Genomic DNA, 19,418 nt, shown 5'->3' with positions numbered 1-19,418 from the left:
TTATGCATACAGAACTGGGGTATGGGCCAGAGGTGCAGGGGCGGCGAGAGGCTTCACCAGAGACAGAGTGGGGAGCGGAACAGGCAGATCGACGAAGTACACTGCTGAGGGGAGCAGTGGGCGGGTCAGGAGAGGTCTGCCCGCGCCATGTGGTCTCCTCTGGGGCAGGCTGGGAGGGAATCGAACTCATGCGGAAGCGGCTTTAGCTTCTCAGTGTTGTGCTTTAACCAGCTGCCCCACCAGAGAGGGCCTCCTTTAATTTTTTTTTTTAAGGAAAAAAACCTTGAATTTCTTTATCTTACAATAACCAGGAAGAATATGACTCATCCTTTCTTCTTTCACAGAATTCACAGTTACTGTGAACATTTGCCTTGCAAATGTTGCTTTCCAAGTAACATCATTTTCATCAAAGGTGTGAGAGAATACATTGGAGCTTGCAGGAGGACTTGTAAACTTAATTCGTTTCTTGTTTTCTTATCACAATCAAGCTCCAGCAAGTGCTAGGACCCTCTTTTCTCTAGGTGAAGGGGCCAAGTTTGACTTATCTTGTCCTGGCTGTAACCTACCAGTAAATGAGATCTGTGGAACTTCAAAAGCCTGGTTTCTCAAACAAAAGAAAAACACAAGGGGCCAATGGTTATAAATTGGCTATAAATTATAACCTTTGGTTATAAATTATAGCCAACTAAACTCACTCTGTGTTTTATTTAGTTGCAGGCCCTAGCCTCTGAACTCAAAACTGGCTTTACAGAAGCAATGCAAGAATTGTCAAGGATTCAACATGGAGAATATGCTTTGGAAGAGAAGGTTAAGAGCTGTAAATGTTCCATGGAAGAAAAAGTTACTGAGATGAAGAATTCATTAAACTATTTCAAGGTAGCGTTTTCTTTTGTTCCCCTCTGAAGAGAGATTCTTGGTGTTAGTAAGAGAGAGGCAGACTCATGTTTTTGCATTAACAGTCAAATACATGAATTTCCCTCCTGGGCCATTCACTGGTTATCATGGAAAAATATCTATTTCTTATTTTTCTTTCTTGGATCTCTATGTTAAAACTAGAGGTCATAATAAAAGTAAAACTTTCATCTCTCCTTCATTCATTCACCAATGTAGTAAAAGTTTAGCGTGTATGAGAGATGTTATATGCCTTTACCTTATATGACAGATTCAATATACATTAATCCTTATTTTTTTAGGAAGAATTGAGCAATGCTATGTCAATGATCCAGGCCATCACCTCTAAACAAGAAGAAATGCAACAGAAAATTGAACAACTTCAGCAGGAGAAGAGAAGAGAATCTCGAAAAGTTAAAGCTAAGTGAGTGTCTTATAAAAAATTTATCAAAGGCAAATCCAACTGCAGTGGCTTGTACAGAGGCACCAGAGTACCTTCTCCATACGGCCCATAGCTAGCTGGCCACTGGACTCCAGTATGTGATGGAGATTATCAAGCCATGAAAAGTGGTCATACGAAAAATGGGTGGTAAGCTGTGGTAAGAAGTGAAATGAAAATTCTATGAAATGCATGTATGACTTGATGTCAATATAATTATATAAAACATAACAACTAGAAAGATGTATTTTAAAATAATGATTGTTGTGTTAAGACAGAGGAGCCACCAGGAATTTTCCTTTTTTGTTATTATTTTTTTTTAAGATTTATTTATTCATACAGAACCGAGGTACAGGCCAGAGATGTGTGTGTGAGGGGGCGCGGTGAGAGGGTTCACCAGAGACAGAGTGGGGAGCAAAACAGGCAGATCTACTGAAACATACCGCTGAGGGGAGCAGGGGGTGAGACAGCAGAGGCCTGCTACATCATGTAGTTCACCTCTGGGCGGGAAATCGAGCTAGTGCTGCAGTGGTTGTGGATCGTTTCATACTGCTACCACCAGGGAGGGCCCTCTTTTTTTGTTAGTTTTCTAAAATTTACCTAATGCTGCTAACTCTTTCCTTTAACTTTGAAAATAAGTTTGTGTTAATATCTCGCCCAGGTAAAATCAAGTAAAATTTCACCACTAACCATCTTTGTTGTTACATGTTTTTAAAATTATCACACTTAAAGTAGAGGTATTCCAGTTAGCTTTGTGTGCCGTTGGAGGAAGAGTCGTTTTCATATGAAGACCTGCTACTTCTTGGTCCCTCTGTGTGACTTTAAGTGTAATACATACCTAGCAAATTGTCAACACTGTAAACTCTATAAAGTTTCTGATGACAAGAAATTCAGTAATAGAAAAATAAGAATGTAGACATAATTGATTTGAGATTGTCTTTTTTCTATTTTTGTTATTGAATGAAGTCAAAGCAGATGAATTCCTAGTATATGACCATTTTTAATTTACTTAGAAAAAACTTTATGTGGTTCAGTCCAATAATTCAGGAAGATTCTTAGGTTGTCCTGACCTGAATCTCTTCCTAACCCACTGGGTTTTGAGCCTGTCTTGTTTCCCTTCTCTAGGAAAACTCAAAAAGAAGAACACAGCTCACAGGCTGGGCCTGCTCAAGCACAAGGAAGTCCTTTCCGTTCCATCAACATCCCTGAGCCTGTTCTGCCCAGTGAAGATTTTACAAACCTTTTGCCTTCTCAGGCCTATGAAAAAGGTATACAGTTTACAAGTCACCCTGAATCAGCCAGCATTTCCACCTTGACTCGTACTGCTCCTGAGCAGTAACTAAGAGTGGGTTTAAGTCCTCTATTCTTAGTAGAAGAAAATGGCATATCGCTCAGAACTGTTCCCTTTTTAAGTGGAATTTAAAAGAGTAGGGTATCTGAAAGACCAGCAAGTCTATCCCACTTTAAAAGATTACGAAATGCAAATCTGAGTATTCTGAATTTCAAGTGGAAAAACTGGATTGCACAATAATGTTATAGCATTCCTAGGAGAAAACTGTTTAAAAACTTATTTGCTCTAATAAATTAATTATAGCCTATTAATTCTCAGTACCAGTCTCTCCATACAGACATTTGAAAAATATCTGTATTCTTAGCATAGGTGAAGTTGTGTGTTCTGATTTTTTTTTTTCCAACAGTGGCTGGACAAATTTTTATGCAATTAGCCCCCATAAATTGTAAAAATTTGAGTTGATCCCCAGTGCCTGGTTCTTTGTAGGCCTCAGTCCATGTTCCTGGAGTGAACAGTGATTGAAAGCTCTCCTTTCTCTGCAGCACAAGAGCCCAGATCGGTTCATGTAGGAGATAGTAATGTGAAGGGAATGATGGGTCCTGGTAAGTGGCTCTTCTTTTTTAGTTCTCTTTTCTTCTAGCAATTTCACCTTCCCTGCTTCTACGACCTCAGCCCCAAGACAAGCACAAAAGGACTCAGAAAAGATGAATCAGTATAGTTACTTCCAAGATGTATGCCTGGATCGGTCAATGACTCCATTAAATCCAGGGACAGTGAAGGGGTGGGGAAGCTCAGGACTAAGCCAGCATTCTTGGTTAGTTCAGGCTCGTTTCAATTTCCAGTGAATTAACATTTGCTGAGCATTCACAGGTGTATGTAGCATGTCACCAATGTGCCAGAGCCCACATATCTTATACTCTACTTAAAAGTTACTACTGAATAGGCCACCAGAATTCTAATTTTTTTTCCATCTTCCCTCCTTTCCTTCTTCCTTTCTGCAGCTTACTCTCCTTGAGGCCAAGGAGGACAAAATACAACAGAGGGCATTCAGTACTCTTTCTTGCTGATAGAGCTATAGACACCTGGTGTGCTCACTTGAAAGGATGCAGATACAAGGAATCCATACTTACTACTATGAATTACTTATGTTGTTTCTTCATTTATTTCTTAACTCCATATTTAGTAGAGACAATATGTCAAAAATGGAGAATGCATAGATCAGAAACAAAACCTCAGCTACTGAAAACTTTTGATCCTTAATTGCTATATTTTAATCCTCAAGGGATGGTTTCATCCAAACAGGAACATAATATTTAAGGGTTACTAACGTCTAGTTTAAGTCAGATCCTGAGGGCAGGTGCTATTTTTCAGGAATGAACCCAACAACTCCAGAAGCAGAAGAGAACCTCAAACCTTGCCTTGCAGCTGAGATCCCGTCCAAGGGCCATCACACCTCTGGTGTATGGAGGCAGCCCAAGGATGGCAAAGAATGGGGCGAAGAATATGTCACGAAAGACCACCCTGATAAACTCAAGGAAGCTGGTCAGGGCAGACACAGCTCCTTAGAAAATGTTTTATGTGAGACCTCTTTAGCTGGTAAGTTCCAAGTGGGAATATAGCTGAAAATGTAAAAACAGGAAGCACCTAGGAGCCAGAATTCTTGCATTTAGATTCAGTGGACAATGAGACCACCTAGTGGCTGGTTTCCTTTTTTGGTGAGCACACGTTTTGCTTGTACAAGTGAAAAGACTCAAGGTCACATGGCCAGCTGGGATTATGACCTTGATGCTGGGTAACCACGGCATTAATAATATAGTGTGTTGGAGACAGGGGATGGTAAGGTTGGTGGTGAATATAACAGAATTGGACGAACAATTTGTCAGTGATGGGGAAAACTCAATGTATGAATCTTGTATCAGTAATCTACGGCCAAAATATAAAATTCTGCAACAAGTTTGACTTATCATGTAGAAGTAGCCCCCAGTAACTTTTGACACTTCCGATTCTTGCTTTCATATTTAAAAGAAATTAATGTTGCTTTCTTTTTAACAATACTCTATTAAAGTTTAATTTGCATACTTTAAATGCTTAAATTTAAGTTCATTGACTTTTTCATCATCTATACCTCCAGTGATCACTATTCAGATTAAGACACACACTATTCTCAGTGTCCCAGAATGTCCTCTCTTGTACCTTTGCAGCTGATCACCACTCAAGACAAACACTGTTCTGACTTCTAGCACCATAAATGACTTTTGTCTGTTCTTCAGCTTCATGTAAATGGAATATTACATGTGTACTTTTGTGTCTGGCTTCTTATAACATATATGTTGTATATGATTTATTCGGTGGTTCATTCCTCTTAATCATATTGTATGAATTTATCAGAACTTGTTCATCCATTCTTCTACTGATGGACATTTTGGTTATTTCCAGTGCAGGGCTATTATGAATAAAACTACTATGAATAGTCTTATAAAAGTTTTGTTTTGGATATCTGACCTCACTTCTTTTGTCCATACACTGGAGTGGAATCTCTCAGTGAAAGGATTATGTCTCAGAGAGTCAACTTAACGCCATTTCCAAAGTGGTGGAACATTTTTCTTTATAGTGGTGGAACATTTTATACATCACAAGCATGCACGAGAGTTGCAGTTCCTTCACATCTTCCTAGTGGGAGGACACTTCCCTGATGACTAATCATGCGAAGCATCTTTCATATGCTTATTGGCTATTCATTTAGCTTGTGTCCTGAAGTGCTATCTAATCCTTTTATCCAGCTTTAAATTGGGTTATCTCTTTATTATCTCTTTATCATCTACTAGTAGGGTTTCTTGATATATTTTGGATAGGAGTTCTTTGTTAGATAAATGTGTGGGGGATACTTATTGCAGTCATGGCTTGCCTTTTCATGTTCTAAATAGTCCTCTGATAAGAAAATGCTTTAATTTTGTTGAAGTTAATTCATCCATTTTAAACTTTATAAGTAGCTAACAGCGTATGTGTCCTTCCAAGAAATCTCTGCCTTTCTCAAGCTTGTAAAGTTATGCTATTTTCTTCTAAAATCTTTTATTTTAGTCTTTTCATTTATCTATCTGTTTATTTATTTATTTGTTTATTTATGTATTGACCAGAGATGCAGGGGGTGAAAGGATTCCCCAGAGACAGATTGGGGAACAGAACAGGTGGATTGATTAAAGTATACTGCTGAGGGGAGCAGTGGGTGAGACAGGAGAGGTCTGCCACATCACATGGGTCACCTCTCTCCTTGGCTGGGGATCAAACCCAGGCTGCAGGGGCTGTGAATAACTTCAAAGTGTGTCGCTTTAACTCCTTGGGCCACTAGGGAGGGCCCAGGAGTCTGGTTCTTTAGCCCCAAATCTGGCTCTTCAGGTTTTACCTTCCTCCCCACAGTGAATTGCATAAAGTCTAGAGATTATATATGTGTCGACCTAATTCTAATCTCTACATTCTTTTATTCCAATTAGCAGAGAATTGACATTTTGAGAAGTTGAGTGTTCAAGTGATGACTGTGGTATCTGTCTCCGTTTACACAGATCTTCTTTAATTTTTCTCAGCAATGTAACAATCTGTCATCTACATCTTTTTTATTTTACTTTTTTTTTTTAACATTTTTTAAAGATTTATTTATTTATGCTTATGGAACTGGGGTACAGGCCAGAGGTGCGGAGGGTGGGAGGATTCACCAGAGACAGAGTGGGGAGCAGAACAAGCAGACTGACAAAGTACTGCTGAGGGGAGCAGCGGGCAGGTCAGGAGAGGTCTGCAGCACCATGTGGGTCAGCTCCCTGGAGGGGGATTGAACTCCTTCTGCAGTGGCTTTGAGAGCTTCATAATGGGTGCTTTAACCCTCTGCGCCACCAGGGAGGGCCCTGTCATCTACATCTTTTTCAGCACTTGCCCCTGGGGCTGCTACCATCCTGCTCCACCATGTACTGCCGGAGACTTCTCACTCTCCCTGGAAATTCCTTCTCCTTGTTACATGCTGCTTGTTTTTGTTTGTCTTGTGTGTCCTTGTTAGCACACCTGTCCTTTGTGTGCTACTAGATTTTCTCTCTGGTCATGTTTGGGGACTTCGCTTTATCTTTATGTGCAATAAGGCTAAGTGCTGTGTTGTGCCTTTCAAAGAGCTATTAATTATGCTGAGCACAGTGGACTTTTGCTCTGGGATTACTTGTCCTGTGATTTTATTTTTCTATTACTAATTTGATAATACCTTCTCATCTACTTTTTTCTCTCTGAAATTTCTACTAGTTTGATGTACGACCTCCTAGATTGATTTCTTCATTGCTATCTTCTTCTCTTCTAGTTTTCCTTCAATCTGTCCTTAGCGTTGTTTTTTGGGGAGGTGGGCGCTGGAGGGAGGAGGGAGAGTAGGCAGAAGATTTGACTGATTTTACCTTCTTTTCAAAATGTTCCAAAGTTTATTCTTATTTTTTTATTTTTCTTTTTTAAAAATAGTATTGCATATTTATTAAATGACTACAATACTTTTTTCATGTTTCTTTGAGAATATTAACTATAAAATTTAAGAAAAGTTTTCTTTTGTTTCTGCATTTATCTATTGGCCCCTCTCTGAAGATGTGTGTATATACTTTTTTCTTCTCTTTTACAGTGTGTGATTCCAATAGCTAATGATTCTTCGTACTAACTAGTATTAACTATTTTTACCTTAGTTAATTATCTAATTATCTAACTATATATATCTTAGTTAATTATTTATTTGAGAGAAGATTTTAAAAAAATAACCTCTGAGTGTCTTCTCTGGTGGTGCAACCCATTAACTGCAACACTGTGAAGCTCACAGCAGCCACTGCAGCATGAGTTCTGACCCACATGGCACAGCAGAACTCTCCTGACCTGCCAGCTGCTCCCCTCAGCAGTGTTTTTCAGTCAATTTGCCTGTTCTGCTCCCCATTCTGTCTCTGGTGAATCCTCTCACCCCCTGCACCTCTTGGCTGTACCCCAGTTCTTGTATTCTTAAATAAATAAATCTTTTAAACAAAACAAAAAAAGCCCTGAAAAATCTGTACTGGTTTACTTATCAGTAAATGTGCTACCTTATTATCTAATCAGGTGGGAAGTCAATTTGTTTTTCTTATGATTATTATTTATATATACAGAACTGGGACAGAGGATTCACCACAGACAGAGTGGGGAGCAGAACAGGCAGATCGACAAAGTACAGTGCTGAGGGGAGCAGTGGGCAGACAGGTGGGTCGTCCCCCAGGCCCGGGATCCAGCTTATTGCAGTGGCTCCATCTAGCTTCACAGTGCTGCTAGGGAGGGCCCAGCCACAAGGGAGCCCCCCCTTCACCCCCAAGTCCACTTTGAATAGGCAACCTCCTATGCAAGTTTTCTTTCCTGGGTAGTTCAGTTTCTCCAATGGAAGATCTGCCAGTTTCCTGCATGGAGGATATAAGCCTGGCTGCTGGCTTTCTGGCTCTGTAGGGGGAGAAGCTGAGGGGGAATCTCACTATTAGCAAATGTTCTTTTCATTTAGCAACTCAACTCTACCTTCTACCATCTCCACTGTCTTTAGCCCAGACCCCAGAGAAAAGGGTTTCTCTAGGTCAATGTTTCCCATTTCCCATGGACTGCAATGAGAAAGCCATCTGGCGTGGGGGTGGGGGCCTGGAGTTCAGTTGCACTTTGTGCAGACTGCCTCCTGTTTTTAACATTACCCCCGACTTGCACTTTCTGCCATGCTCAATGCCTCCAATCATCAAGATTTTCTGCTTCTCAGCACACTTCCCATCTGCAGAAGAGAACACCAGGGTCCTTTACTCTGCTGAATCCATTACCAGGACTCCATTGTGTTTTCCATTTTCTGAAACCATGCTGATCTCTTTTTATTAGTTTCTATCATTTTCTATCATTTAATAGGGCTTGGGGAAGGATGGTTAACAACAACAAAAAAAATCCCTCTTTGGTTTGTTTTAAAGCGAAAAGACAGACTGTGGCTCTAGAACTGCTTGAATCAGAAAGAAAATATGTCATTAATATCTCTCTGATCCTGAAGATCAAGGCAACATTCCAGGGATCTGATGGAAAGAGGAATACCAAAGAGAGAAGGTATCCATGTATTCATTGCCTTTGCTTATCAGATTGATTACGAGTTAAGGTAAGTTGCTTACTGTTTCCACCTTGGGACTCCTGACACCAGTAAAGAGTTCCAGAAATAGTCTTTCAAAAGATAGTAGGCAGTGATAGCCTGTAGCTCTGGCAGATATTACATTTGCATGCTTAGTAAATGAGAAGACAAGTATTGTCTCAAGTCTTTTGCCTATCTGTTAAGCCCATGCATATCTATTAAGAACCTAAATGCTGCAGGAGGGTGGCAAGGCTCTCCACTGCCAGCTGCCCTGGATCTCAGGAAGCTAGAGGGAATGGAGGTGGAGAGGTCTGAAGCACTAAATGGTCACTGGATAAAATTTACAGGATTACAGGCCTGACATGACTATGGGGTTGGGCCTTCACTTTTGTGAAGTTCAGGGAATTCCATAGTACTGGGTAGTATGATTTAAGTCTTCTCTAAGATACTCTTTTACAACCCATTACTGAGGAAGAAGTGGACCTCCAATTTCTGAGATTAAAAAAGCTATCTCGCAATCCTAGGTGAAAGTAAGATTGTGGTCACTTCTCATATGCATGGCAATGCCTTTCATGTTAGTTATTTGCTGAGCTACCCCTCTTTTTTCTATTCGTAGACCACGAAGAAAAAAACTTCAACTCAATACTCTTAGTGTAACAGGGTGGTCCCCCAGGCAGGTTTGGGGGTTCAGTGGTGCCCCTCTCTCCCTGTCCTGTAACATTAGGACTAGTATGTAGTTTCTGGTTCTGAATTTTGTGGTGTTGTCATTTTTCTACCTTACAGCAGGATTTTCATTATCCTCCACTCACTGTATTTCTTATTATTTCTAAGTTTTTCTGAAGCCCTTATGCATAATACTCTAAATAGGCAGCAGAATGGCATACTCAAAGAAATGGGATTATTTCTTTTGCCTATGCAAAAGATGTACTGCTTTTCCCATCAAAAATCTCAAACTTTCAGCACTTGCCACCTCTAATGAAAAGTAACCCAAGTGGGGGCACTGGATGGATAATAACCCCACAACTACAACCTGACATTCAAACTTAAGGTTGCCACATCTTCTCAAACTTAAACCTTTACTCAGGAAAGTTTTCCCTAGAAAGTGGGAAGGAAAATAAGGGAGCGAGAGAAAGATAAGGACAGAATGGAGGGAAAGAAATTCCAAGACGGGTAGCTGATATGTACTCATCACAAAGGCAGATCAGAATTATTATTCAAAGTCATGCATAGCCTCTGGGTGGAAAAAATCTTTTCTATCTATATCTTTTGCTGGTGTGGTATTTAACCCAGTAAAGATCAGTTGCAATTCTTCCATCACCTTTATGGAAGAATTCCATAAAGATTCAGCTTCTCCCATAAAGATTCTCAGTCTTCCAGACACGCCTCTGAGTTCCTGTAGGAGAATTCTGCAGACTCTGACACACAGAGTAGCTGCCAGGCACCAAGCACAAGTGCTCAAATCAGGAAGTCTCTCCTGGATCTTCCAGATCAGAGATTTCTCATAGAGGAGACTCAAGGTACACTAGGTGGTGGGAGCAAAAGGTGGGAGTGGAAGAAATCCCTGTTTCTTTTCCAAGGGAGCAGGGAGCCCAATTCTGGCATTTGTGTGTCTTCTCTGAGCTGCAGCCACCAAAGAACATCTGCTCTGCTTGGAGCAACCCTCCCGCAGATTGGTGTCCTTCCTGTTGTTCTCTTATCTGGGATTGGCAATGCTCCAGATTGTCCACTGGTTCATCTCATTAGAATCCTGGGGAAATAGCCAAATAAGCTTAAGTGACAAGTGGTCACTTTCATCTTTGATGAATTTGTGGTCTTGGGAATCTATTTTCATTCCCAAGTCACCAAGTCAGAGTTAAAGTTCTTGCTGTAGCCCTAGCAAGACATCACTTAATTTTTTTCTTCCTTCCTTGTTCCTATAGATCTCTGATAGTCACTATCCAGTTCCCCTCCTTCCTTTGAACATTGCTTCTCCCTTTATTTCCTCTGAATAAAATGAGGCATCTTGAGAGATGAAGCAGTAGCTTAGGAGAGTGGGGAGGGGTGCCTGTGTAGACAGTATCCCTGCCTGGTCTCACCTCTCAGGACCTGAAGGAGAGGGGAAAAGGAAGTCTTGTACCAGCCCCTGAGCTTGACAACAAGCACCAGTTGTCATTTTTAAATAAATTTCCCTGCAAATGTAGGTAGCAGTCTCCTCCCCAGAGTGACCAAGAGTGACCAAGTGTACCTTACTATTGACATCTGTACTGATGCGGCCCCGTAGCAGAGACTATTTCACACCTCAGTGGGAGTAACTTTAGAGGAAGAGCCCCTCAGCGTTGCCAGCGTGGCTTGTGAAGCCCAGTGTGCCAGGCTGGTGTTTCAAAGGCTGTTCTAGTGATGTGACGTGTTCTTTGTTAGTTCAAAACATTTGTGTGTAGGAGCCACCAGTACAGGGACTGTCTGTCACCTCAGGACCTCTTCTGTGAGGTCTACAATGACCAAAAAAAAAAAAAAAAAAAATCTAAATGGAGACTTGTGACTCAGAATTCTCTTGAATCGCTGGGGAAGGACCAGCTGCATATATTCTGTAAGCCCGTGTCTTCTCCACACTTGGTTTGTGTGATTCTGTCTCTATTCTGTTTCAAGCCTCTTCCCTGGCTCTTTACGATACCTTGTCCAGCAGCACCTGGATTTGCTTCATGCTCTGCAGGAGAGGGTCCTCAAGTGGCCACGCCAAGGAGTCCTTGGAGATTTATTCCTTAAACTAACAAATGATGAAGTAAGTTTTTTTTAATTTTTTAAACTTTTTTTTTAAGACTTATTTATTTATGCATATAGAACTGGGGTAAGGCTAGAAGTTCAGGGGCTGTGAGAAGATTCACCAGAGAGCAGAACAGGCATATTGATGAAGCACACTGCTGAGGGGAGCAGTGGGTGGGTCCGGAGAGGTCTGCAGCACCATGTGGGTCACTTCCTGGCCAGGGATTGAACTTATGCTGAAGTGGCTTTAGCTTCTTAGTGCTGTGTTTTAACCCACTGTGCCACCAGGGAGGACCTTTTTTTTTTTTAATGTATTACATTGAATCCTATAAATCTGTGTCTCCATCTGCTTCCCTTAATGGAGAATCTAGAATCAGTGAATGTCAGTGAGAGAGGAATCACTGAGATGTAGTTTAACCTGCTCATTCTAAAGATAATGAAATAAAGTGCACAGAGTTTAAAAGACTTTGCTGCTTGAAATTACTTGCTTAGTGGTTCATTTGTCATTAGAACCTATGATCTAACTTCCAGTTCATATACCTCTACATACTAAAAATGTATCCATTTCATAAGATGTCAAGGTACTAAAAATACTAAAAATTATCCATCCAATTATGGATGATAAACATATATACCTGCATGTATATCCAAAGTACATAAGTAGGTGAGGGTCTGTGTTTATGTATGTATTTCCAAATACAATTCATTTCTTAGAGGTTAATATGTGATAGGCATTTGTCTTGAATGTTTCACTTTATATTGTGAAAAAAAAATGTGCTTAGTTTTTACTCCTTACAGATAAGGGTTTTGAAGTCTCTATAGTATTCTACAAAAAAAGATATGAGTCAGTCCAGAAGATGCAAACTGAAATGAGTTCAGGGCCAGATAGTGATGTGAGCTGACTGTAACACAATATGGACTGTTGGGAGTTTAAGTGGAACAAATGCTTTTCTACATATATTCTGTAAATTGGATAAACTACTCATTTTTATCCAATTATTCTTCAGGTCAGAGAGCTAGAGTTGTCAGATCTTCTGATATTTTAAGAGAAAATGGAAATCCGTAATGTTACCTGAAATTTTACTTTTCAAACATTGTGTGGTCTAACTAAAATAGACTTGAAAGCCAGACTTTCCCTGCAGTCAAGCTCTGTGTATTAGTGATTCTCAACTATGGATAATAATACAAAGTTTAGAAATTACTTATAAAGATAAGATGGAAGGTCATCCATCTAAAATCACTTTTACTCATTTGTATTCAATGTCCTTTCTTGAGCAGAGAATTGTAATATCTGTGGGAATATAGCCTTGGAGCTGAGGACTTTTCTGGGGGGGATATTACAGAGGTGAGCTGCAATTAGTGGAAATGTGTAACTAGTAGGAAGGGTTGAGCACTGGGCTACGTATAATGAAGTGTGCTGGACAGACTTCCTCGTTTGGATAGAGGATTGAAATCAAAGTCATTAAAAAACAACATGCGCACTCCTTTTTGAGGTACATGACTATAAAATATTAGTTGTTATCATTCCTGTTTCCAGGTTCTTACCATGCATTTCTGTGTTTGTTTTCAAGAATAATTTCTTGGATTATTATGTTGCCTACCTGAGAGACCTGCCTGAATGCATTTCTTTGGTTCATGTTGTTGTTCTGAAGGAGGTAAGTTAACTTGCTTCCCTTTGGTTGCATGTGGCTCAATATGATGCTGCTCATCCACCGGGAAATATAGGCCATGCCCTGGGAGTTTGTCTTCCAGGCTGGGCAAAGACTTGAGCAAAACCACTGTCACTTCTTCTTGGGGTTCCAGGAGACCCCGTAGGGTCACCATTGCCTTATTCCTTACCCTACTTTACAGACCTTCTGTTCCCTTTCACTGGATGTATAGACAAAGGACCCTGGTGTTCTAAACAGATCTTCAGACTGCAGCTTACATACTGTATGAAAGTCTTGTTTGTTTGTTTTCCTGGCTCTGATAATATGAACTAGAGAAGTAAATTTATTTAGTCTGAATATTAAACTGAAGTTATCCTGTGCCTGTCAGTGTACAGGATTACAAAGTGGTGGCTTTAAATGTGATACTCCAGTGATAGGCAGTGAGTAAGCAGATATAAATATGTAACAATTCTAGTTAATTTAGGACAATAGGAAGAAACTTCACCAGAAGTCCCCAAGTGAAAAGTTGATCAAGTTTTACAAGAGGCAAGGGATTTTGTCTTATTAACCTTTTATTCAACCCTCTGCTGCTTCCAACCCATTGTAATACATATCACACACTGTAGCATTCGGCAAGTATTTGAAGAAGGAGAGGGGTGGGGAAGGAAAAGACAAGAAGAAACTCCAGTGTGGCTCACCCCTGGTGGCTATTAGTAGACCACTGTCACTGTCATGATTACTTGCTGGGGAACTTAAATGAAATAATTCAATTCAAATATATTTTATTGAATGCCCATCTCACTCTATGGAGAGAGGAGGAAGGAGGGGTTAGTTTGGCAAGTTGGGTGCATTCAAAAGAGATAAATGTTATGGTTCCTACTTTAGAAAAACGGTCTCCTTGAGCGTTTTCTCAACAAGTGGCCTCTCCAGTGATAGAGCAGTACCTCCAGACAACGCAGAGGAAGATCTCTGGAAGTAAACCCTTCGTACCCTGGGACTAACTTTGGGGTTCTGCAGCCAGAGCTTTACTGGAACCCTTAAAGTAACTCCCCCTTTTCTTTCATTCAGGGTGATGAAGAGATTAAATCTGACATCTACACACTGTTTTTTCACATAGTTCAACGCATCCCTGAATACCTGATACATCTGCAGGTAGGCAGGGCTGGGCACTCTACCAAACTGACTGCATGCTCAACAGCTGTTTTGGCTTCCAGTTGAAAAACACTGTAGAGGATCAAGGGATGGTTAATATTTCTAAGAAGTTCTGAAATGGTTTAATGTATTATGATTGCCCCATCTTCTCCACCTGGTGCCTGATGCCTGCCTTGGATGGTCTGTCTTTGTTTACCAGCAATCCACCCCTCTGCTGACCCAGGGTCTTTCTAAAGTAGCTCCTGCTAAAGTCTGAGTTCCCCTTCAGTCCCTTCCACCCCGGTGCTGCAGCCTCCTGAATGCACCCTCCCACCCCTGCTTTTACACTAAGAAATACCTATGTAAGCTTCCCAGGAACTGTTATCCTGGCTACTTTCTCTTATCTTGAGTCTAATCAAAAATGGCTTCTGTCTTATGTCACAGAAGATGCATGAAGAAGATGTTGATTTCTTCACACCATTTCCCTTGGGATATATAGCACCTTGGAAGAAGTAGAGTTCACCAGCACAACTACAAGCACTTCTTCCTTCTAATCCTCCCGGGTTCTGGTTTAACTGCTGACCAATCTTAAGTAATTTAGTGAGACCTGGGAATATATCTTAGGAAAAAGAAGCCTGGTGTCATTAAAAAAGCAAGCAAACAAACAAACAAAAAACCTTTCAAATGTATGTGACTCTAGATTTTAACCTCAGGAGATAGACAGCAGTATTACCATGTCTTAGATAAGGAAGGGAAGAGGCAAAGAAGTAACTCGCCCAAGTTAACAAACCAAGTTGGTGAAATAAAAGTGGGACTGAAACCCAGGTTTTACAAATAAACAAGAACCCAAATTTTACTGTCTAACTTTACCTCACATCCTGGCTACCGCTCATGAGCTGTGTGAACTTATGAATATTACATAACTTTGCTGTGCCTCGATTCTCATATATGTAAAATAGGGGAATAATTGTACTTATCTAACCAGATGTGGTAAAAATTAAGTTAGAAAATAGGGCTTAGTGCTTGGCCATAGGAAGCACTTCATGTTAGCTTTCCCCAATCCAACTAGCATCCAAGTCCCACAATAGATTTGAAAAAAATAATACCCTCTTCCAACCTGCCTTGAAGCCTGACATTCTCAGCATGGTCTGACTCTGTGGGGTTCAAAAGCATTTCTTGTAGACAGTAATTGTTAGAATGACTCATTACCCCAGAGATCTAGTTAATAGATTCTTCTATTTTTTTCTCTTATGCTCACATCCTGTTCAAACAGGAACGGTAGTGACCATTATTTTCCCTGGCTGTGATGGACAAAGAGAAAGGCACTTTTGACCTTTCATCTTATAATTAGATTGGCTATATATGTTTTGAAAATAAAATTGCTACCAAAATCTCATGACAGAACCAGGTGCAGAAGAGAGGAAAACAACTTTCACTCTAATGATACCATGCTATCGTTTCCCCTCTATCTAGAATGTCCTCAAGTTCACAGAGCAGGAGCACCCTGACTATTACCTACTCCTGGTGTGTGTTCAGCGCCTTCGAGTGTTTATCTCACACTACACCCTGCTGTTTCAATGCAATGAGGATCTGCTTATTCAGAAACGGAAAAAACTCAAGAAGTAAGGTTCTGATGATGCAGCCTGCAGGGTTGATGACAGGTTTCTGAGAAGAGGGATGCAGACAGTAGCTGTGAGTGGCAGTGACAACACCCCGTGTTAAGTGACTGTGATATAGTGACAAGGAGATAGGGCAGAGAAGGGGAGGGAGGACAGGCAGCACTAGTCAAATTTATTTAGGAAAATAAGCACTTCACTCTAATGCTTCTGCAGATGCTTCTGCAGAACTAGTTGCTAACCACATGAACTAGTTCTGGCTCCCTAAACTTGCCAGATTCAAAATTGCAGTTGAAAGGCCAGACTGTGGTTTCTCTTATTAAGTCAAGAAATATTTATTGTATACCTATGATTGTGTCAGGCAGTTTTACAGTGTATTTATTAGAATGAACAAAACAGAAAAAAAGCTGCACATGATATTACTTTCTAGAATTGGACCATCAGTTGATAAATAAGTTAGATGGTATTATGGATAAAAATAAAACAATTTAGGAAGGGGATGCTGTTTGGACAGTCTCATGCTAAGAGGAAATGGAATAGGCTGACTGAAAGAATCCAGGCTTCAGATGTAACAGGAACAACTACAGCAGAGCTTCCTAATGATTTGGATTCACTTCAACCTTATCCCAACCCAAGCAGGAAGACAGAGTCATTACTGTGCATGCTTCCAGAAAAAGACACTATCTTGGCAAGTTAGACTTTTCTAATAAGGACATCTTCCCATTGAGAGCCTTCCCCCAAACTCAAGTCAGCCAATTAGCATTTATAGTCCCCACCTGGGATCCAGCTGCACCCTATTATGTAAACAGCTGTTTTGCAGAGGGGTCATGAGAGGGAGTAGGGGAAAAGAAAAAACCTTCACAGATGACCTTCATTTGAGAAATAGCTTTGGATCTTTTTTGACATAATCTATGCGTTCAGAGAATCAATTTCCTACAACACACCCTGAGAATGATGACTTCAATTCTGTTAGGTCATCCATGGCGAAGCTGTACAAGGGATTGGCTTCCCAGTGTGCAAATACCGGGCAAGAATCTTCTCCTACTCCAGGACCTGAGGTGGTCCGTGACAGTGGGATCCATTCAGAAGAGATTCTGCAACCCTACCCTCCTGCTCCCAGCTCTGGCTCTGCTGTCACGTAAGCACCTGTTGCCCTGGGAGAGTTAATGGCAATTCCCTTGGGTCCCAAACAGCCTCTGTAGGATAGGATAAGCTATAGGCTTCCTCCCTCTCTCCAGCCCCATCAGGCCTCTCCATAAGGCAGGTAAGAAGCTGACCTGCCATTTAGATCTCAGAGGAAGACACTAACATCAGGGAGCTGGAGATTATCCCTAGTAATTTTACCACTGTCCACCTATATTATGAATCTCTGGATTTGGATACTGATGGAAGAGTGTGATATAAGAAGACAGGAGGGCATTTTACGGCCCCTCAAAAGGGATGAGAAATCACGTAATTTCTCCAAAAATAAGTATAGGGAAAGGAAATCCCAGTTAAGGGTCAAAGGAAGTCTGAGGACGAGAAATAGGTCTGAGATGATGCAGAAAGAATGCTGTGTAGCCCTTCCAGATTCTCCTTAAGCTTCTTTAGAAAGGGACTTAAATTCTGTTCTTCACTTATGACAGCTTCTATGAAAGTTGTCCTGAGCTGGATTAAATTGCCTTTTTAAAGTCTCTACACACAAGACTCTAGCACAATAAAGGGGTTCTCACTCAGCAAACATCTCAACAATCATAAGGGTAAAGAATTTACAAATCTGGAATTCATTTTACCTCTGATAAGGGCAAAGTCATATCCCTTTTCTACCCTAATTTTTCTTAAAGTTACCAGAACATTTGTCAGTGAGAGATGAAAGAGCAAATGTATAGAGGAAGGAGGGAGAAATTCCATCATCATTCTAAAACCTACGAGATACCTTTTCTAGAAATAAAGTCCAGAATGAGTTCCTTCCTACAGAGAAAATTCTAGGAGTCCTGGAGAACAGGTGGAGAGCCCCAAAGAATGAAATACCTGCAGAGTATAACCAGAGCGAACAAAATAGCTGCTGTCACATTCTGTATGTGTATGGGAAAAACCTAACAACAATCATCCAAGTGAAGAGAGAACTGAAGTGAGGTCAATGTTTTGTCTTACTATTTTTTTTCACATCTGTAAATGTGAAAACTAGTTGTCAACTTAGGTCACTGGAGAAAGATACTCAGTGCTAGCAGTCATGCCTGCATTCTTTATGCTTTTTTGGTGGTAGAACTAAATGTGAATAAACTAGCCAAATAACCAGTGGAAGCCCCTAAGTCACCCACTCACATAGGTCTGGCAAACAAATTCCAGCATCTGAGCCAAGAGGTCCACTCTCCTAGTGCCCCTATGTAAATTACCTCGCGTAATTTAAAAGTCCCCTGTGATATGGGGCAATTTGAGGGTGAGAAGCTTGAGAAGACTTATGTTGCACGTTTTACAGCCAAATTATGGGAATTTCAAATACGTACAAAATAGTGATTCCCACATACCATTATCCAGACTCCAGCTATCAAGGTCACCCTACATTCATCTAGGATTTTGTTTTCATGTGTGAATAGGAGTTGAACAGAAGGTGTTTCTAGTCGTTTGTGCAATTCTGCCAGGGCAAGAAAAGTTGCAGAGAGAGCAAAGAGGTGCTTTGGGCGGCAGGTGGTGGTCAGGAAGAGTCAGCGCTTTCACGGGGGGAGTGATGAGGGTCCTTGACCATCCGCCACCTCTAGACAGTGGTTCCCTGCTCAGAGGAGACCGCGGGCAACCCCGGTAAAGAAAGCGATTTTCACCCTGGGGACCGCGAGTCGCGGGAACTCAATGGGACCAGTTTGTGGAGCGTGGCAGGTAACGCACAGGCAAGTGGGGGGAAGGAGAGGAGCGCGATGTCTGCTGCTGTGAGTCCCGGTGTGGCTGGCAGCCCGAGAGGCCTGCACTAACGAACCGTTTGCACACCTCTCTTGTATTGTTTCCCCTTAAAGACATTTGATGCCCCCAGTGAAGAAAAGCCAACAGCAGCAAAGCCTGGTGGAGAGCATGCAGCCCGGGAAGCCCAGTGACTGGGAGCTGGAGGGCAGAAAACACGAGCGGCCCGAGAGCCTCCTGGCGCCCGCGCAGTTCTGCGCCGCGGAGCAGGACGTGAAGGCGCTCGCCGGGCCCCTGCAGGCGATCCCGGAGATGGACTTCGAGCCCTCGCCCGCCGAGCCGTTGGGCAACGTGGAGCGCTCCCTCCGCGCCCCGGCCGAGCTTCTGCCCGACGCCCGCGGCTTCGTGCCCGCGGGCTACGAGGAATTCGAGTACGGCGGGGAGATCTTCGCGCTGCCGGCGCCCTACGATGAGGAGCCCTACCAGGCCCCGGCCCTCTTCGAGAACTGCTCGCCCGCCTCTTCCGAGTCCAGCCTGGACATCTGCTTCCTGCGGCCCGTCAGCTTCGCCATGGAGGCCGAGCGGCCCGAGCACCCGCTGCAGCCGCTGCCCAAGAGCGCCACGTCCCCGGCGGGCAGCAGCAGCGCCTACAAGCTGGAGGCGGCGGCGCAGGCGC

General features: G+C 41.9%; 1 protein-coding gene across 1 annotated transcript in view; it reads left to right on the top strand.

Annotated features, from left to right (window-relative positions):
- Positions 1 to 19,418, top strand: part of ARHGEF33 (Rho guanine nucleotide exchange factor (GEF) 33) — a 40,023-nt gene that overhangs the window by 8,688 nt on the left and 11,917 nt on the right. The window contains exons 3-14 of the mRNA XM_004686031.1: positions 712 to 876; positions 1,194 to 1,315; positions 2,456 to 2,598; positions 3,164 to 3,223; positions 3,993 to 4,217; positions 8,588 to 8,717; positions 11,362 to 11,494; positions 13,047 to 13,130; positions 14,193 to 14,276; positions 15,729 to 15,877; positions 16,845 to 17,009; positions 18,859 to 19,414. Coding sequence (XP_004686088.1) covers positions 712 to 876; positions 1,194 to 1,315; positions 2,456 to 2,598; positions 3,164 to 3,223; positions 3,993 to 4,217; positions 8,588 to 8,717; positions 11,362 to 11,494; positions 13,047 to 13,130; positions 14,193 to 14,276; positions 15,729 to 15,877; positions 16,845 to 17,009; positions 18,859 to 19,414 — 2,016 coding nt within the window. The remainder of the gene's footprint in view (positions 1 to 711; positions 877 to 1,193; positions 1,316 to 2,455; positions 2,599 to 3,163; positions 3,224 to 3,992; positions 4,218 to 8,587; positions 8,718 to 11,361; positions 11,495 to 13,046; positions 13,131 to 14,192; positions 14,277 to 15,728; positions 15,878 to 16,844; positions 17,010 to 18,858; positions 19,415 to 19,418) is intronic.

This window comes from Condylura cristata, unplaced genomic scaffold, assembly GCF_000260355.1.
Source record: "Condylura cristata isolate star-nosed mole 26May11 unplaced genomic scaffold, ConCri1.0 scaffold00020, whole genome shotgun sequence".
In the NCBI taxonomy this organism is placed as follows: Eukaryota; Metazoa; Chordata; class Mammalia; order Eulipotyphla; family Talpidae; genus Condylura; species Condylura cristata.
The sequence above is the reverse complement of the archived record's forward strand: the minus strand, read 5'-3'. Positions and strand labels throughout refer to the sequence as shown.